Source organism: Petromyzon marinus, chromosome 58, assembly GCF_048934315.1.
Source record: "Petromyzon marinus isolate PM22_M1 ecotype Great Lakes invasive population chromosome 58, UKy_Petmar_22M1.pri1.0, whole genome shotgun sequence".
Lineage (NCBI taxonomy): Eukaryota > Metazoa > Chordata > Hyperoartia > Petromyzontiformes > Petromyzontidae > Petromyzon > Petromyzon marinus.
The window spans coordinates 640,661-658,470 of NC_133724.1; the positions used below are offsets into that span (position 1 = coordinate 640,661).

A 17,810-nucleotide genomic window follows, 5' to 3' on the forward strand; every position below is an offset into this window, starting at 1 on the left:
CGAGGCGGGGTTTGATAACAAACCTGTCCACCCATTATCACTGTCCGAGCTTATTACAGACCAATTCAGACATTATTGGTCACCTTATAAATCTCTGCGTTCATCCTACAAAGTCCCACCACAAGGGGAGAAACACAAATAGACAAACACGTGTTGTTGACAAACATGTGTTGTTTTGATTTAAAGCTTTCGTGACTGCAGTAATTCATATTCTTCGTTTTTTCGGTAAAGTCACGTTGAAGGGAAACAACAAAATAATAAAATATATATAAAACACTAAAAATTCTCACGACGTTTCGACCATAACTGAAGACGACCGTTTGAGTTATGGTCGAAACGTCGTGAGAATTTTTAGTGTTTTATATATATTTTATTATTTTGTTGTTTCCCTTCAACGTGACTTTACCGAAAAAACTTAGAATATGTGTTGTTTGTCTTGTTGTTGCGGGGCACACCCGATGGGTTGACACGGCATGTGATTAAAGCGTCGGGGGGAGGCGATTACGTCATCACGACCGGGAGATGTGACGTCATCGCGACCGGGAGATGTGACGTCTTCAGGCCGCGCCGGAAGTTGTTTCCCACCACTGTTTGGACGTTTTGGCGGGAATTTCGCTTTCGGCAACGGACGAGAGGAGAGACGGAGAGAGGAGACCGGAGGGAGACGGGGAGGGAGAGGAGACGGGGAGAGGAGACGAGGAGGGAGACGAGGAGGGAGAGGGAGAGACGAGGAGGGAGAGGGAGAGACGAGGAGGAAGAGGGAGAGACGAGGAGAGAGAGGGAGAGACGGGGAGAGACGGGAGGTAGAATCGAGCGACTCTCGCGGCATCCATGGCCGTGCTCCACCCCTTCGCGAAACTTCCCGAGCCGCGTACGGCTACGGTGCTGGTGAGGAACGGGGCGCTGTTACTGTGTTTGTACTGTGTGTGTGTAATGTGTGTGTACTGTGTGTGTGTTACTTTGTGTGTGTTACTGTGTGTGTGTGTGTACTGTGTGTGTGTTACTTTGACACTTCACGTGGCCTCAGGGTGCACATAGCCTGGCACAAGCGTCGTGGTGACGTCACCGCCACTTAGTGGCGAATGGCGGTTGTTGTTACTTTGTGCATTACTATGTGTGTACTGTGTGTGTGCTGTGTGTGTGTTACTTTGTTACTGTGTGTGTGTTACTTTGTGTGTGTTACTGTGTTATTTTGTGTGTGTTACTGTGTCTGTTACTGTCTGTTACTGTGTGTGTACTGTGTGTGTACACTGTGTGTGTTACTTTGTGTGTGTACTGTGTGTTACTTTGTGTGTGTTACTGTGTGTACTGTGTGTGTACTGTGTGTGCGTGTACTGTGTGTACTGTGTGTGTTACTTTGTGTGTGTTACTGTGTGTGTGTGTATATACTGTGTGTGTGCTTACCGCAGCCTTCGCTCGGAGGTTCGGAGAGCCGTGAGGCGCTGCAAGGATGGGTGGTGGTCGAGGGTTGCTGAGGAGATGGAGTCTGCCTCAGTGGCCCGTGATCACAAATCTCTATTTAACTCCATCAGAAAAGTAACCTGCAGCGCCACACCTATTACCATCATTAGGGGAAAAAACGGTGATCCAATCTCCGACCCCCAGGAACAGGTTTGCAGATTTGCAGATTTGCTGAGCATTTCTGTGAGGTCCTGGGGGAAGGGAAATCCCTCAGCCAGGAAAACATCGTGGCACAAAGTGAGGATGACCCTGCTGAGGCTGCAGTGACTCAAATATTGGAAGAAGTGGCTGGCTGAAGTACCATCTGTTGAGGAAGTACTGAAGGCGATCCGGAGTCTGAGACCAGGAAAGGCAGCGGGCAGAGATGACCTCCCAAGCGAAATGCTGAGGGAGGATGGCGTTTATGTTGCAGACTGCCCTATATGACATCATAACAACAGTCTGGACCACTGGACGGGTTCCGCAGCAGGATGCCCTGGTGGTCCCCCTCTTTAAGAAGGGGGACCGCACAGACTGTAACAACTACAGGGGCATCTCACTCCTCAGTGTGCCGGGAAAGGTCCTGGCAAGGATTATTCAACATCGCCTTCCCAGGCACGCTGAGGAGAGGCTTGCGGAGCCCCAGTGCGGTTTCAGGAAAGGGCGGTCCTGCACAGATGCCATATTTTCTGTCCGTCTGCTACAGCAGAGGTGTAGGGAATTCCAGCAAGACCTACATCTCTGCTTTATTGACCTGGTCAAGGCCTATGATACCATCAGTAGGCCTGGGCTCTGGGTTGTTCTTCGTGCTTTTGGAGTACCTGACCCTCTGCTCACAATCATTAAGGACCTTCATCATGGTGAGCGGGCCCGGGTAAAACTACGTGGCCGGGAGTCAGAGCCATTCCCTGTACACCTTGGGGTGCGACAGGGATGTCGTCTGGCTCCCACATTATTTAACATCTATTTTGACCACGTAGTTTATGAAGCCTTCAATAGCTGTACCGGGGGAATCTCCATTTGGTACAGATATAATGGGAGGCTGATCGATGCCTGGGTGCGGTCAAGGGATGGCTCCCTATTGCTCAACCACGTTATGTATGCTGATGATTTGGTAATAGCTGCTCATTCAGAGGAGGAGTTGGAGACGCTGCTGCTGAGACTGGAGCGTGCCACTAAGAGATGGGGCCTTACCATCAGCCCCACCAAAACTAAGCACCTGCCTGGGTATTTTGTACCATCGGACACTCCACCCCCACAACTCCTAATTGGTGATGGGGCAGTTGTGGAGAGAGTGGAGAGTTTCCCATACCTGGGCAGTGTGCTTATGACAGGCTCCAGTTTAACAGCAGAGGTCTCACTCCGAATCAGTCGAGCGGCAATGTCTTTTCATCGGTTGCGTAACGTATGGAAGCTACCTGGTCTGTTGCTCCGCACTAAGCTTCAGGTCTTCTCGGCCACGGTCATTCCCTCCCTTCTCTACACTTGCGAAACGTGGACCCCCTTAATGGAACATCTTCGCCGGTTAGAAACATTTAGGCTGGCCTGCCTACGATCCATCCTGGGTTTAACCAGACTGGATTGTGTGAGGAGCTCACAAATCCTTGAAAGATCTGGGCAGGGTCCCATCGGTGAGCTCCTCCGGCAGGCAAGGCTGCGATGGCTGGGTCATGTAGCCCGCATGCCCAGCCACCGCATGCCGAAACAGCTTTTGTTTGGCCGGATTGAGGGGGCTAAGCGGACGCGGCACGGGCTAGAGAAGAGATGGAGTGATGTGGTACAGGAGGACGTGGAGCTGAGTGGACTTGCCGATGACTGGTACCAGCGGTGTCAAGATCGGCCTCTGTGGAGGAGGCTCGTGAAGGATGCTACTGGGCAGTTGGGAGTCAGTCGCCCTCCAACAACAACGGAGGGCGGAGGAGCGACGCTCAGAACAACGAGCGGAGCGCCGGGTGGCTAAAGCACAGCAGGTTGGCAAAGTAGGGGGCACAGGTGGTGCATCAGCCAGTCATCTCAGTCATCTCAGTCAGTCGACCCGTGGCACCTGGGTCTGCCCAGTGACCTCCTGCCAGCGGGCGTTCGACACTTCACGTGGCCTCACGGTGCACATAGCCTGGCACAAGCGTCGTGGTGACGTCACCGCCACTTAGTGGCGAATGGCGGTTGTTGTTGTTACTTTGTGTGTGTTTTAGCAGAGCGGTAGTGTAGCGGTGAGCGCTACGCTACGAACCTGACGACCCAGGTTCGATTCCTGCTCACGGCCAACAACGGTGACGATTATCTGAACCTGTCCAGGGCCTCCCCTCGGTCGATTGAGCCTCAAATGAGTATCTGGTGCAGTGTGCCAATATCGAGACTGGGGAGACAAAGGCGGCGATGCAAAATGTTGGCCACCCATCCCCTCATGCCGTGCGGGCCATCGTTCATGCGTGTTAACAGCACTTGCCACCACAGTCTGTTAAGGCCAAATGGGGGATCTTTGTATTTGTCTTTGTTTTACTCTGCGTACTCTGTGTGTTATTCTTGTGTGTGTTACTCTGTGTGTGTACTCTGTGTGTTACTGTGTGTGTGTTATTCTTGTGTGTGTTACTGTGTGTGTTAATGTTGGCACAGTAAGGGAACCGGTTGTGCATCTGCCAGTCATCTCAGTCAGTCGACCCATGGCACCTGCTGGGTCTGCCTCGTGACCTCCTGCTAGCGGGCGTTCGACACTTCACGTCGCCTCAGCGTGCACCTAGCTTGGCACAAGCGTCGTGGTGACGTCGCCGCCACTTAGTGGTGAATGGTGGTTGTTGGGTTACTGTGCACTGTGTGGGGAGCAGTAGTGTAGCGGTTAGCGCGCTGCACTACGAATCCTGGCGACCCGAGTTTGATTTTCTCTCACGGCCAACATCAGTGACGAGTTTCTGAGCCAGTCCTGGGCCTCCCCTAGGTCGATTTAGCCTCAAATGAGTACCTGCTTTGGTGCGTAAAAAAAACATCCCCACTCGGGAGACAAAAGCGGCCGGGTGTGGTGCTGGCCACCCACCCCCTCGTGTGCCTTTCCAGCACTTGTCCCAACAGTCCTGTGAAGGTTATACGGGGGATCTTTGTACTGTGTGTGTACTGTGTTTTTTCGTGTGTCATCGCCGTTGTTACTGTGTGTTGTAAATGTGCTGTTTATTGTGTGTCCTGTGTTGAGTCTCAGTGTTGGCTGTGTGTGTACTGTCGACTGATTGTATGTGTACTGTCGCGTGTTACTATTTGACACGGTGGGCAGCACATTTGCTGCATCTGCTAGTCATCTCAGTCAACCCATGGCACTTGGGTTTCTTCCGTGACCTGCCAGTGGGCCTTCGACACTTCACGTGGCATCAGAAGTGCACCTAGCCTGGCACAAGCGCCACTTAATGAAGAACGGCGGTTATTGTAATTTGACAGTACAGTACTTTGCGAGTGCTGTGTGGACTCTTTGACTGACCTATCTGCTCTGTGTTGAGTTGTGTCCTGTCGTGTAACTGACCCGCGTGTGCTACGTACTGCGTGCTGACGTGTAACTGACCCACGTGTGCTGCGTGCTGTCGTGTAACTGACCTCAGCTCGTGGGTGCCGTGGGGCCCGGGCAGAGCGCCCTCGCCGAAGCGCTGTGCCGCATCAACTCCCCCTTCGCCATCAACGTGTAAGTGAACACACTCACCATCAACGTGTGAATGAACCCCACTCACCGTCAACGTGTGAGTGAACCCCACTTACCGTCAACGTGTGAGTGAACCCCACTCACCATCAACGTGTGAGTGAACCCCACTCACCGTCAACGTGTGAGTGAACCCCACCCACCGTCAACGTGTGAGTGAACCTCACTCACCGTCAACGTGTGAGTGAACCTCACTCACCGTCAACGTGTGAGTGAACTCCACTCACCATCAACGTGTAAGTGAACACACTCACCATCAACGTGTGAATGAACCCCACCCACCGTCAACGTGTGAGTGAACCCCACCCACCGTCAACGTGTGAGTGAACACACTCACCATCAACGTGTGAGTGAACCCCACTCACCGTCAACGTGTGAGTGAACCCCACCCACCGCAGTGAATTGCGCGACACAGTCAGGCAAGGGAACGTGGATAAGGAGAGCGTTTGGGGTCATGGGTTTGTGTTTGGGAATAACTAGAGCTAGAGATAAAGTAAAGGGTATTCATTAATTGTTATTACATTTCTAACAGGCACAAATTTAATAAAAAATCAACGGACATTCAGAGGCATTGTAAAACAAATTACAGAGAAGTGACAAGTGGCGCCGAGGAGGAAGTGAATACCAGATGCCTGGAGCTGAGAGAGGGTCTTTGTTAGTCTCTGGGTATCTGTTTAGTCTGGGTTTCTGTGTGAGTCTCTGTTCGTCTCTGGGTATCTGTGTGAGTCTTTGGGTCCCTGTGTCAGTCTATGGGTCTCTTTAATAGCCTGGGTCTCTGTGTGAGTCTATGGATCTCTGTGTTAGTCTATGGGTCTCTGTGTTAGTCTCTGGGTCTCTGTGTGAGTCTACGGGTCTCAGTGTGAGTCTATGGGTCTCTGTGTGAGTCTATGGGTTCTCTGTGAGTCTATGAGTCTCTGTGTTAGTCGATGGGTCTCTGTGAGTCTATGGGTCTCAGTGTGAGTCTATGGGTCTCTGTGTTAGTCTCTGGGTCTCTGTGTGAGTCTACGGGTCTCAGTGTGAGTCTATGGGTCTCTGTGTGAGTCTACGGGTTTCTGTGTAAGTCTATGGGTCTCTGTGTTAGTCGATGGGTCTCTGTGAGTCTATGGGTCTCTGTGTTAGTCTATGGGTCTCTGTGTTAGTCTTTGGGTCTCTGTGTGAGTCTATGGGTCTCTGTGTGAGTCTATGGTTCTCAGTGTGAGTCTATGGGTCTCAGTGTGAGTCTATGGGTCTCTGTGTTAGTCTATGGGTCTCTGTATTAGTCCTGGTTTCTGTGTGAGTCTACGGGTTTCTGTGAGTCTATGGGTCCTAGTGTGAGTCTATGGATCTCTGTGTTAGTCTATGGGTCTCTGTGTTAGTCTCTGGGTCTCTGTGAGTCTATGGGTCTCTGTGTGAGTCTACGGGTATCAGTGTGAGTCTATGGGTCTCTGTGTGAGTCTATGGGTTCTCTGTGTTAGTCGATGGGTCTCTGTGAGTCTATGGGTCTCAGTGTGAGTCTATGGGTCTCTGTGTTAGTCTTTGGGTCTCTGTGTGAGTCTATGGGTCTCTGTGTGAGTGTATGGGTCTCAGTGTGAGTCTATGGGTCTCAGTGTGAGTCTATGGGTCTCTGTTTGCGTCTATGGGTCTCTGTGTTAGTCTATTGGTCTCTGTGTGAGTCTATGGGTCTCTGTGTGAGTCTATGTGTCTCTGTGTGAGTCTATGGGTCTCTGTGTGAGTCTATGGGTCTCTGTGTTACTCTCTGCAGAACAGGGTGGGGAACATAAACACTCCATGTAGGTTCGTGCTCGAGTCAGGAATCAAACCCCCGGGCCCTCATTGCTGTGGGATAAGAATACTGTGGGATAGGAATACTACTGGGTTAGAGAGTGCAGATGTAGGAAAGAATCCGGTATACCCATCACTTACCTATAAATTTGGTATGCCTATAGATATATCTATATATATGAATCGGCATTCTCTGCACAAGAGGTTTTTGATTGGCCGCCATGGCGTTTTTCGTTGTGTGTGATGTCATCGCAGGCACATGGCCTCGAAGCTGCCTCTCCCTGGGCACAACGAGCACCGGCGACCCCGCATTGACCTCATCCTCCTCCTCATCGACCTCACCAGCATCAACAGGCACGGCACCCTCCTTTCCACCGCCTCGCTTGCACGCCAGATGGCGTCTTTGTCCGTGTGTGACTTTGTCTGAGTGTATGTGTCTACATATGTGGGGAGCGGTGGCACAGTGGTTAGCGCGCCGCGTTACGAACCCGGCGACCCGGGTTCAATTCCCACTCACGGCCAATAATCACGGGGAATATTTGAACCGGTGCTGGGCCTCCCTCAGTCAAATCAGCCTTAAGTGAGTACCTGGTGTGGTGTGTAAACATCGCCACTGGGGAGACGATGGAGGTCAGGCGTGGACACCCACCCCCTCGTATTCCTTGCTGGCTTTAATAGGTGCTACTCACTAACAGCACTTGCCCCAAAAGTCTGCTATGGCTATAAGCGGGATAGTTGTCATCTTGTCGACCTACGTAGGTAGTGTAGTGGTTAGTGCACTGCACTACGAACCTGGCGACCCAACATTGGTGAGGAATTTCTAAACCGGTCCTGGGCCTCCCCTAGGTCCAATCAGCCTCAAATGAATACCTGGTGCGGTGTGTAATCACCACCAGGAAGACAAAGGCCTTCATAAATGCTCGTGAACAGCACTGACTCCGAGTCTGTAAGGCTATACGGGGGGGATCTTTGTACCGATGTAGAGAGTACAGTCATCTCCGTCAATCAAACCATGGCACCTGGGTCTGTCCCGTGAACTCCTGTCAGTGAGCCTTCGACACTTTACTTGGCCTCAAAGTGCACTTGGCTTGTCATAAGCGCCGTGGTGACGTCAGCTCCACTTTGTGGCGAATGACGGCTGTTGTGTCTATATCTGTGTACACCTGTTTATCTGGGTGTGTGTATGTATATAGCTGTAAGCCTCTGTGTGTGTGCGCGTGCGCAGCCTGCGAGTGGTGGAGGATTCCTTACAGCTGATCTCAGCCTCTTTCTTCATCGGCCGCGTGTTCTTCGCCATCACTAAAGGTAGAGCACCTGTGCTCATCAGCTGTGTGAGAGTGGTGTTGGCCCGTGTGAGTGGTGGTGGTGGTGGTTGGCAGTCGATACCGTGTGCTGCCTGTGAGTGATGGTCATGGTGCTGGTTGCGGTGGTTGTTGGTGACCCATGGTGCAGAGTGGGTCTCATGTTTTGACCCCTGACCTGACCCGACCCACTTTCATTAGATCCTCTGATTAGCACGGTTGGCTACATAGGGCTCGAAAGAAGTTCAACATACGTACATTCATTAAACCCTCAACCTGACCTGTGCATTTCCTTTCCAATAAATGTCTGTCAAATGTTTGGAAGCCGAGTGATTCTCGCAGTTTTATGGCACCTACTGCAATTAAACCTAAAATCCTCCACCCTGAAATATGAATTGTGCTAAACATTTAACCTCACTCCACAAAGCAATGGCTGTAAAGAGTTGTATTTTATCGAAATTGAAGTGAAAATGTAACCACATCAAGTTGTTCTTGTCAGTGTCCAATTTTTATGTCACAGTATTGTCCTCCACACAATGTAAACCCCACTCAATCGTGTCAGTCGGCATTTAGAAAACAATTAAGGATGCTTGTAAAGAGAGTTTGAACCAACTCGGCGAACAAGCCCAGCCCAGCACGTAGGCTTTAGCGACCAATGTTATCCATAATAAGGGGGGTTTTTTTGGGTTGGAGCACGTAAATAAAAATGTGTCGTTAACCTACCACCGCCTGACACAGCCAATGAGTAAGGTATTTCAAGTAAACCAAACGTGCCAATTAGTTACTACTTCTGCACACCGGTGTGTTGAAGTAGAGTAAACCCACAACATTTACAATTTGAGTCCCGTGACGTTTCGCTGGTGATTACAACCAGGCCCCCACGGCACGGGGCACACGCCGCAAACGCCGCCCAAAAACCGCAAGAAAACTTGGCGCTGCCCAACCGCTTGAGAGTTCTCATCTACCGGACCCGCTGTGCGGGTGAACTCGCCCCACGCAGGAACTCTTACCGTGTTTTGCCGGCTGTGAGTGGTTGTTGTTGTTGAAAGGTTGTGGTGTCGGTGAAATGTTGTGCCGTGCGGTGTTGGCGACTGGTCTTGTGGTGGCAGTGACGTTGAGTGGTGGTTGTTGTTGTTGACATGCTGTGGTGCCGGTGAAATGTTATGCCGTGTGAGTGGTGGTGAGTGGTTTTGCCGTGTGGTGGCGGTGACGTTGAATGCTGGTTGGTGTTGTTGACAGACAGGCCGGCGAGCGAGCTGGCGGTAGGATTGGACGTGGTGCAGAAATTGGCGGAAGCGCATCACTCAGGCCTCCTGCACATCAATCTGCAGGTGGTGACGCCACACACCCACGAGGCACTCCCTGTGCATTACACCTGCGTGCCTCTCGTGTGTGTCTTTGTATTGTGTCTGCATGTGTCTGTTGTGTGTGTGTGTTGTGCCTGTGTATTGTGGGGAGCGGTAGTGTAGCGGTTAACGCGCTGCGCTACGAACCCGGTGACCCGAGTTTGATTCCCGCTCTCGGCCAACACCAGTGATGATTATTTGAAAGTGGGCCTCCCCTAGGTCGACTCAGCCTCAATTGAGTAGTGGGTGCCATATGTAAACACTGCCACTGAGGAGACAAAGGCGGCCTGGCGTGGTGCCGGCCACCCACCTCTTCGTGTGCCGTGGAGGCTTTCACAGGTGCTGCTCGCTAACAGCACTTGGCCCAAGGGTCTGTGAAGGTTACACGGGAGACCTTTGTCTGTGCGTGCGTGCGTGTAGACGGAGAGAGGGGTGCTCGCGGCCGCTCGCCGCATAGTGCGGCTGCTCCTCGTGTGCGCCGGCCTCTGCCCCGGGCTGTCGGCCACTCGTCTCTCCGCCCTCACCTGCCCCGGACCTCCGCAGCAGCAACCGCGGCAAACGCAGCAAGCACAGGACAGCGAAGCGCACAGCGGCTCCATCATCGCCGCCAGCAGCTCCGCCTGACGCGCTCCTCCTCGTGCCCGGCCGAGACCCCCGACCCGGCGAAAGTGCCACAATCTTTTTTTGTTCTATAATTTAGGAGTTTGTAAGGTGCAGTTACGGACGCGGCCCACCTCCAGTAACCGCACTGCGTTCACGAGGCGACGCTGAGATTTACGGTCGTTTCCACCTGCGATAAAACACCTCCAATTGTTGAGCAAACTTCTTGCGCGTGACTTCTGTTTCGCCCGTTATTTATCCCGAGCCCCACTTGCACAGGCGCCTTTCTTGAGTTGTGTAATTTCCCCGTAGCATTGCCATCGGTTATCATCACAATTCTGAGGCTGTCGAATAAACCCGTTTATCCATTACAGTGGTGGGGTTAAAGCGATTCCAGAGACAGCCGCTGGGTAACGGGCTTTGCCCATTTCCCCATCTACAGCTTTACAACAACAACAAAAACACTCTCGAAGCCGGATTTGGAGACGAGGCTTTCCGGTTATGGGGGGGATGTCCGGCATACGGCACATTAATTTTAAGATTTTTTTTAAAGGTGCAGCCCTGCAGTTGTCCGTTCACATCACTGCTGGCGGAGAGGCCTCCACTCGAGGGAGCTTGGCCTATTCTTCCACGCTCTCTAAACGTCTTTGAAGTGGGGGGGGGGGGGGGGCTGTACCCACACTTTGCGCCAACACTCGCGACCTGCCGCCTGACTGGCGTCATCCTGCCAGGCGGAGGACAGAGGCGGCGGTGATGGGAGGGGATTGAATAAAGAATTATCTTTTGTTTTATTGAACTGCCTCTACCCTGGGAATAAAGCTATGCGATTTGAAAGGCAAAATGCTGCGTTGGCCGTTTGTGATGAAGCCTAACCTGCCCGTCGTACCCAACACTGGGAGCCATGTGAACGTGCATCCACGCTGTATCTGTTCGGGGTGCAGTGGCCAACGGTGAAAGCCAGACGCAACCAGGCAGCTGACGTCTTAACGCTGCCACTCACGGCAGCAGGCAGTAGCCTGTGGGGTAGCACACACAGCCACCCGGCCACTGACCTTGATCGAAGTCGCCACTGGTACTGAGCCTGCTGCTCGCTGTGGTGTTACGCCACACATACCAGCAGCACGCAGCACAGAAATGAGCAGTATTCGCTTGTGTTATATAGACACACAAAGTGACGATCCTGGCCAACCAGACTTTATAAAACCCGCAGGCGTGTTCACGTGTGCTGTGCGCGCTCACGCGCGTACTGCGTGAACTTATGTTGGACCTCGTGACTGTATCATTGCACCGCACACTGTACGTGCAGTACACACACGAAACAAAGATCCCGCAGAGACGTTGACATTGTTGGGCAAGTGCTGTTGACGAGTACCATCGCACCTCTGAAGACCGGCACGGCGCACGAGGGCGTGGGTAGCCAGCAGCACCGTGCCGGGCCACCTTTGTCTCACCAGGTGGCGATGTTTACACAATGCACCAAGTACTCGTTTAAGGTTGAGTCGACCTAAGGGAGGATTGGGACCGGTTTGAACAAACGCTGTCAAAGTTGTTTGGTCTTGAGCGGGAATTGAATGCGGGAAACCGGGTTTGTAGCGGAGCGCTAACCACAGCGCCACCACTCCCCACCGCGCGGTGCCCACTCCGTGCACCCGGCACGCGTGCAGCGCACCCACAAAGTTCCTGCTCGAATGAGCGACATCGAAGGCATCCTGGGCTCGATGCCTGTTTACAACCCTGCAGAGCCAGTGGTGGACATTCCACATTCCTATGGCGGGGGTCGTCTATACCAGAGGACACGTGGTGTGGTGCAGCGCACGGCAGGCAGGTGCGGAGTGACGTCACAGGCGGACCAAGTTCTCTTCCGGCGTCATGGCCGCCGTTGGTGAGGGGCGGGCTGGAGCGGCCATTGGCCTCGCGCTGGGTGGACTCGCAGACCGCGTGGCCGATGGAATGTGTACAAACATTGCCGGCGTCGAGGTGCAGGTGCAGCTCTGGAATTGCTCGTTCTCGCCACTGCTGGAAGACGGGTACGACGAGGGCAAGCTCTGGACAACACCTCTCGAAGTGCTTTTATTTTCCTCGGCCTCCTCTTCCACTGCCGGCAAGTACACCCCCTGGGAGGAGGTGAGAGGGTACCCCACACTTTACCCCACCACACGAAGCGTGCGAGCACAGCGGACTTGCGGTGCTGTACATAGGTCGCAGCTCCAATGGCGGCTCTCATTCACCCACCCGCACATTCATTGACTCGCATCGAGACTCCTAAACACGAGCACAGAGACTCGCATAGAGACCCATAGACTCGCATAGAGACTCACAGACTCGCACAGAGACTCACAGACTCGCACAGAGACTCACAGACTCGCACAGAGACTCACAGACTCGCACAGAGACTCATCAACTCGCACAGAGACTCACAGACTCGCACAGAGACTCACAGACTCACGTGTAGGCCCAGCCACGCATAGAGACCCCCTAGACTCGTGCAGATGACTCACAGACTCACGTGTAGCCCAGATTCACACAGAGACCCCTAGACTCGTGCAGATGACCCACAGACTCACGTGTAGGCCCAGACTCACATAGAGACTCACAGACTCACGTGTAGGCCCAGACACACATAGAGACCCCTAGACTCGTGCAGATGACCCACAGACTCACGTGTAGGCCCAGACTCACATAGAGACCCATAGACTCACGTGTAGGCCCAGACACACATAGAGACCCCTAGACTCGTGCAGATGACCCACAGACTCACGTGTAGGCCCAGACTCACATAGAGACCCACAGACTCACGTGTAGGCCCAGACTCGCATAGAGACTCATCAACGTACGCGAACGGCCCTACACTTGCATGGAAACGCGATCAGACCCGTGGACTCGCACGGTCTACTCCACTCGTGTGTAAGGCAACGTGTTCAGGAATTAAATGCCGATGTCACCGTCTGCTCGCGACGGGAGGCCTCAAGCAGAGAGAGAGACGGGGAGTCTTTGAAGGAGGAGCGCCAGGCATCAGTGAGTGCACTGTACTCGCTGCACGTGGGTCGGGTGGCAGTGGCCACGTTGACGCGCTGCTGTGGCTAGCGGCTTTAACTTGAAACTGGCGAGGGAGGCGGACCCCTCGGCCTCCCTGGAGATCTTCTGACGCGGCTGATGGTCGCACCGGCAGTGTCTAGACGCGAGGAGGAATGACCGAGGCAGGAGGAGCGATTGTGTGGGGTCACGTAGCCCGCGTGCCCAGCCACCGCGTGCCCTATACAGCTTTTGTTCGGCAGGATCAAGGGGGGCTAAACAGGCGCGGCACGGGCTAGAGAAGAGATGGAGTGATGTGGTACAGGAGGACGTGGAGCTGAGTGGACTTGCTGATGACTGTTACCAGCGGTGTCAAGATCGGCCTCTGTGGAGGAGGCTCGTGAAGGACACTACTGGGCAGTTGGAGGCAGTCGCCCTCCAACAACAACGGAGGGCGGAGGAGCGACGCTCACAACAACGAGCGGAGCGCCGGGTAGCTAAAGCACAGCAGGTTGGTACAGTAGGGGGCACAGGTGGTACATCAGCCAGTCATCTCAGTCAGTCGACCCGTGCCACTTGCTGGGTCTGCCCCGTGACCTCCTGCCAGCGGGCGTTCGACACTTCACGTCGTCTCAACGTGCACCTAGCCTGGCACAGGCGACGTGGTGACGTCACCGCCACTTAGTGGCGAGTGGTGGTTGTTTTTGTGTGAGTCTCGCTCGAGGCGTTTATTGTGGGCGTCCGCGTTGGTCCGCTCCGTCCAGGGTTCAGCCCTCCCTTTCTACTCTTGTGTGGTCACGTTAATTGCAAAAAAACCTCCAAAATGATAAGAACACACATTTTTTTTACTTGCATATTAAAGTAATTGTTTTTTTTCATTTGCTATACAGCCAGATAATATGATAAATCGCTAACCTTAAACACCCAATCGTTCATAATAGTTGAAGGCAGTATAGTACTATAGTAATAGAGCAAGTGCAGAATCATTGAACCGGAATTGATAGCTGAAAACATTTAGCTCCGAGTATAATCCGGCACTGACGAACACACAGACTCTGTCTGCTGCTGCGGCGTCCCTCTTGCTGTACGATAAGTCAGAGGTCAGAAGTTTATAACCCGAGTAAGGCCTATTGAGCTGTACATACAGCTCAGTTACTCACGTTGTAGCCTCTGACCCTGCCTTTATAAGCCCCTGAGAGACACCCAGACCCACAGATCGAACCCAGGAGATCAGCAGTGTTTGCTCCGTGTCTTTGACCCAGCCATTATGAACCTTCTGAGAGAGACGCCCAGAGCCAGAACTTGAACCCAGGATCTCAGCACTGCTGACTCAGTGTGTCTGAACCAACCATTATGAACCTTCTGAGAGAGACGCCCAGAGCCAGAGCTTGAACCCAGGATCTCAGCACTGCTGGCTCAGGATCACTGACATGGCCATTATGAACCCTTAGCCTCATGGCTGCAACTAAAAAAATCTCAGCCATCGTGGAATATTAATCTGTCATCACATGATTAAACGATCTTCGTTTTCAGATTAATTATTGTAATTTAATTCATGCAAAAGTGACCTTTAATCACTCGCATAGAGACCCATAGACCTGCAGCAGCAAGTAATGGAACTGGCTTTGAGGATTTCGGCAGATTGTCAGATGCACCAGGACACTTTACCTTGCCGTGTAATTTTATTTCCTTGTTGAATTAATCACAGTTTCATTTGGGGTGAATTTCAAGATTTCCACTCCGTTAAAGTGCCCACCCTATTCTCTGGATTATTAGACTCCCTTTTCTTCCCCTGTGCTTTTAAACACAAGTTGGGGGGGTGCATCTTCTAATTGAATATTGAATTGTGTGTCATGCGTTTGGTTTTCATCTCGTGAAAAATTGAATGATTCGGAGGTGTAGGAAACCACAGGCACGCTAGAAGGGCGGGCAGAACCGGTACCAACAATTTACCAAGCTCTATGGTCTTAGAGAAGGATGTTTGACCAACCCCATGAATGGGTGTTTGTTGTGCTCCAGTAGGTGAGTGTGTGTGTGGTCAGGCTCGTGTGGAGGAGGCTCGTGAAGGATCCTACTGGGCAGTTGGAGGCAGTCGCCCTCAAACAACAGTGGAGGGCAGAGACGCGACACAACAATGAGAGGCTCTCCAGGTGGCTAAAACTCAGCGAGTTGGCACAGTGTGGAGCACAGGTGGTACATCTGGCAGTCATCTCAGTTAGTTAACCCACAACACCTGGGTCTGTTCTGTGACCTGTCAGTGGGCCTTCGGCACTGCACGTGGCTTCAAAGTGCACCGCGCCTTGCACAAGTGTTGTGGTGACAATACTGCCACGTAGTGGTGAATGGCAGCTGTTGTTGGGTGAGCAGATTTGGACAACTTGCATTGGGTGCGTCTTAATGTCCAGTTGAGGTGTGTTAGTGTGTGCGCTATTACAAGATGAGGGGGAGCGGAGGTGCAGTGGTTAACTCGCTGTTCTACAAACCTAGCGACACCAATTCTAGATTTAAAGCTTTCGTGACTGCAAGGATCCATACTCTTTGGTTCTATTCGGTAAGGTCACATAGGTAATAAATAAAACAACAAAAATCACGACGTTTCGGCCACAACACAAGCGGCCTTCATCAGGTGAAGGGAGCAGGCTGTCTCGAGGACAGCGCTGGAGTGAAACACAGCCACGCTCAGACTGCGACCTTTAAGCTGTGTGCGAGGAAACAAGGTGCCTTGACAAAGGAATCAGCATAAAAATTAGCATTTTATTGGCGGACTTAGCATGATGAACGGTGTAGAGGTGGTGTACATGCGGGTGAACATGCCGGTTGGCGAGGGGGGGAGGGGGAGTTTACCTATTGATGGTGTGAAAAGGGAATTTTTAAGAGCTGCGAAAGTTTGGGGTACCACTACTTGAAAATATACTGTACCATTGAAAATTAGTTTAATGGTTGGTTCGATTTAGAACATCTTTCCAATGGTTGCTTAATTTGAAACCATCTTCTCGGTTGAAATTGTGTCTGTGTTTGTAGACCTGAATTGCCTCGTGAACAAATCTCTGATCAAAAAACCCGTGGGTTTGCAAAGAACCTTGGTATCGGAGAAAATTATATCGTGATCACCCACAGCGTTGTAACAGTGATCAGCTACAGCAGAATAATTCGTTCTGCCGTGTTTCAAATCTGATTTGTGCTCGCGAATTCGGTCAGAGACATGTCGCTTTGTCTCCCCGATATAGCAATCACCGCAAGTACAACTCAATTTGTAAACCCCGGGGTACTGTAAGTCAGGAATCACATCCTTCACGGATGGGATCAGATCACGAATTTTGTGTACTGTAATGAACCGGACCTAGATCTTGTGTTTGTTTAGAATTTTGGAAATCTTTTTAGTAACGCCTGCTATATATGGTAGTGTGATGGTTTTGACTGGAGCATCAAGTGGTTGTTTCTGTATGGAGGGAAAACAGCTTGGCGGATGGTACGGTCAGAGTATCCATTCCTTTTGAGGGCCAGGTGTACGTGTTTTAATTCACTGGTCAGGTGGGCTTAGTCCGAAATGCAATGAGCCCTATGGTATAAAGTTTTGATGAGATAATTCTTTTGGGCTGGGTGGTGGTGGGAATCAGGTTTCAAGTAGGAATCTGTGTGGGTGGGTTTCCTGTAGACAGAATGCCCCAATGAGCCATAAGGTATCCTCCCAAACAACATCTAAGAATGGTAGCTTGCCATCTTTCTCCACTTCCATGGTGAATTTGATGGCGGGATGTCTGGAATTGATGTGGTGTAGGAAAAGGTTCAGAACTGGGAGGCCATGTGGCCAAATGACGAAAGTGTCATCCACATATCTCTTCCACAGGGAAGGTCTGAGGGTGGAAGTCTGGATGGCGTCTGATTCAAATTTCTCCATGAAAATATTGGCTATCACTAGTGACAAGGGGGATCCCATGGGGGTACCCTCATTTTGTTTGTAGAAGGAGCCATTCCAAGTCAAGTAGGTATTGTTGAGGCAGTGCCTAACCAGTACAGGTGTATCGGGGCTAGTCCATGTTGGACCAAATTTTCAATTATTTCAATGGTATCAGGTACTGGGACCTTGGTGAACAAAGAGACCACATCGAAGCTGACAAGGATATCGTCAAGGAACAGTACAACGTCTTTGACCATAGAGACCAATTGGGCTGAGTTAAGTACTGCTAAGGCGGTCTTGCCAGTGAAAGGCAGCAAGGTATCTGACATAAAAACAGGCTAGTCTATAGGTAGGGGAGTTGATCGTGGATACGATGGGTCGTAGTGGGGTGGAGATCTTCTGACGCGGCTGATGGTCGCACCGGCATTGTCTAGACGCGAGGAGGAATGACCGAGGCAGGAGGAGCGATTGTGTGGGGTCAAGTAGCCCGCGTGCCCAGCCACCGCGTGCCCTAAACAGCTTTTGTTCGGCAGGATCGAGGGGGCTAAACGGGCGCGGCACGGGCTAGAGAAGAGATGGAGTGATGTGGTACGGGAGGACGTGGAGCTGAGTGGACTTGCTGATGACTGTTACCAGCGGTGTCAAGATCGGCCTCTGTGGAGGAGGCTCGTGAAGGATCCTACTGGGCAGTTGGAGGCAGTCGCCCTCAACAGTGGAGGGCAGAGACGCGACACTCACAACAATGAGAGGCTCTCCAGGTGGCTAAAACTCAGCGAGTT

The 17,810-nt window shown here is 52.0% G+C and overlaps 1 protein-coding gene across 1 annotated transcript; it reads left to right on the forward strand.

Annotated features, from left to right (window-relative positions):
- The first annotated feature begins 392 nt into the window (after window positions 1-392).
- Window positions 393-10,962, forward strand: CENPM (centromere protein M). Its single transcript, XM_032976229.2, has 6 exons — window positions 393-888; window positions 5,019-5,098; window positions 7,130-7,228; window positions 8,100-8,179; window positions 9,415-9,506; window positions 9,942-10,962. The coding sequence occupies exons 1-6, from the start codon at window positions 832-834 to the stop codon at window positions 10,143-10,145; spliced, it is 612 nt and encodes a 203-aa protein (XP_032832120.1). The 5' UTR covers window positions 393-831; the 3' UTR covers window positions 10,146-10,962.
- Window positions 10,963-17,810: the final 6,848 nt, after the last annotated feature.

Coding starts and splice junctions, on each gene's coding strand:
- CENPM (XM_032976229.2), top strand. CDS start 832: ATGGCCGTGCTCCACCCCTTCGCGAAACTTCCCGAGCCGCGTACGGCT. Junction 889..5,018: donor CGCGTACGGCTACGGTGCTG/GTGAGGAACGGG, acceptor AACTGACCTCAG/CTCGTGGGTGCCGTGGGGCC. Junction 9,507..9,941: donor TCCTGCACATCAATCTGCAG/GTGGTGACGCCA, acceptor GCGTGCGTGTAG/ACGGAGAGAGGGGTGCTCGC.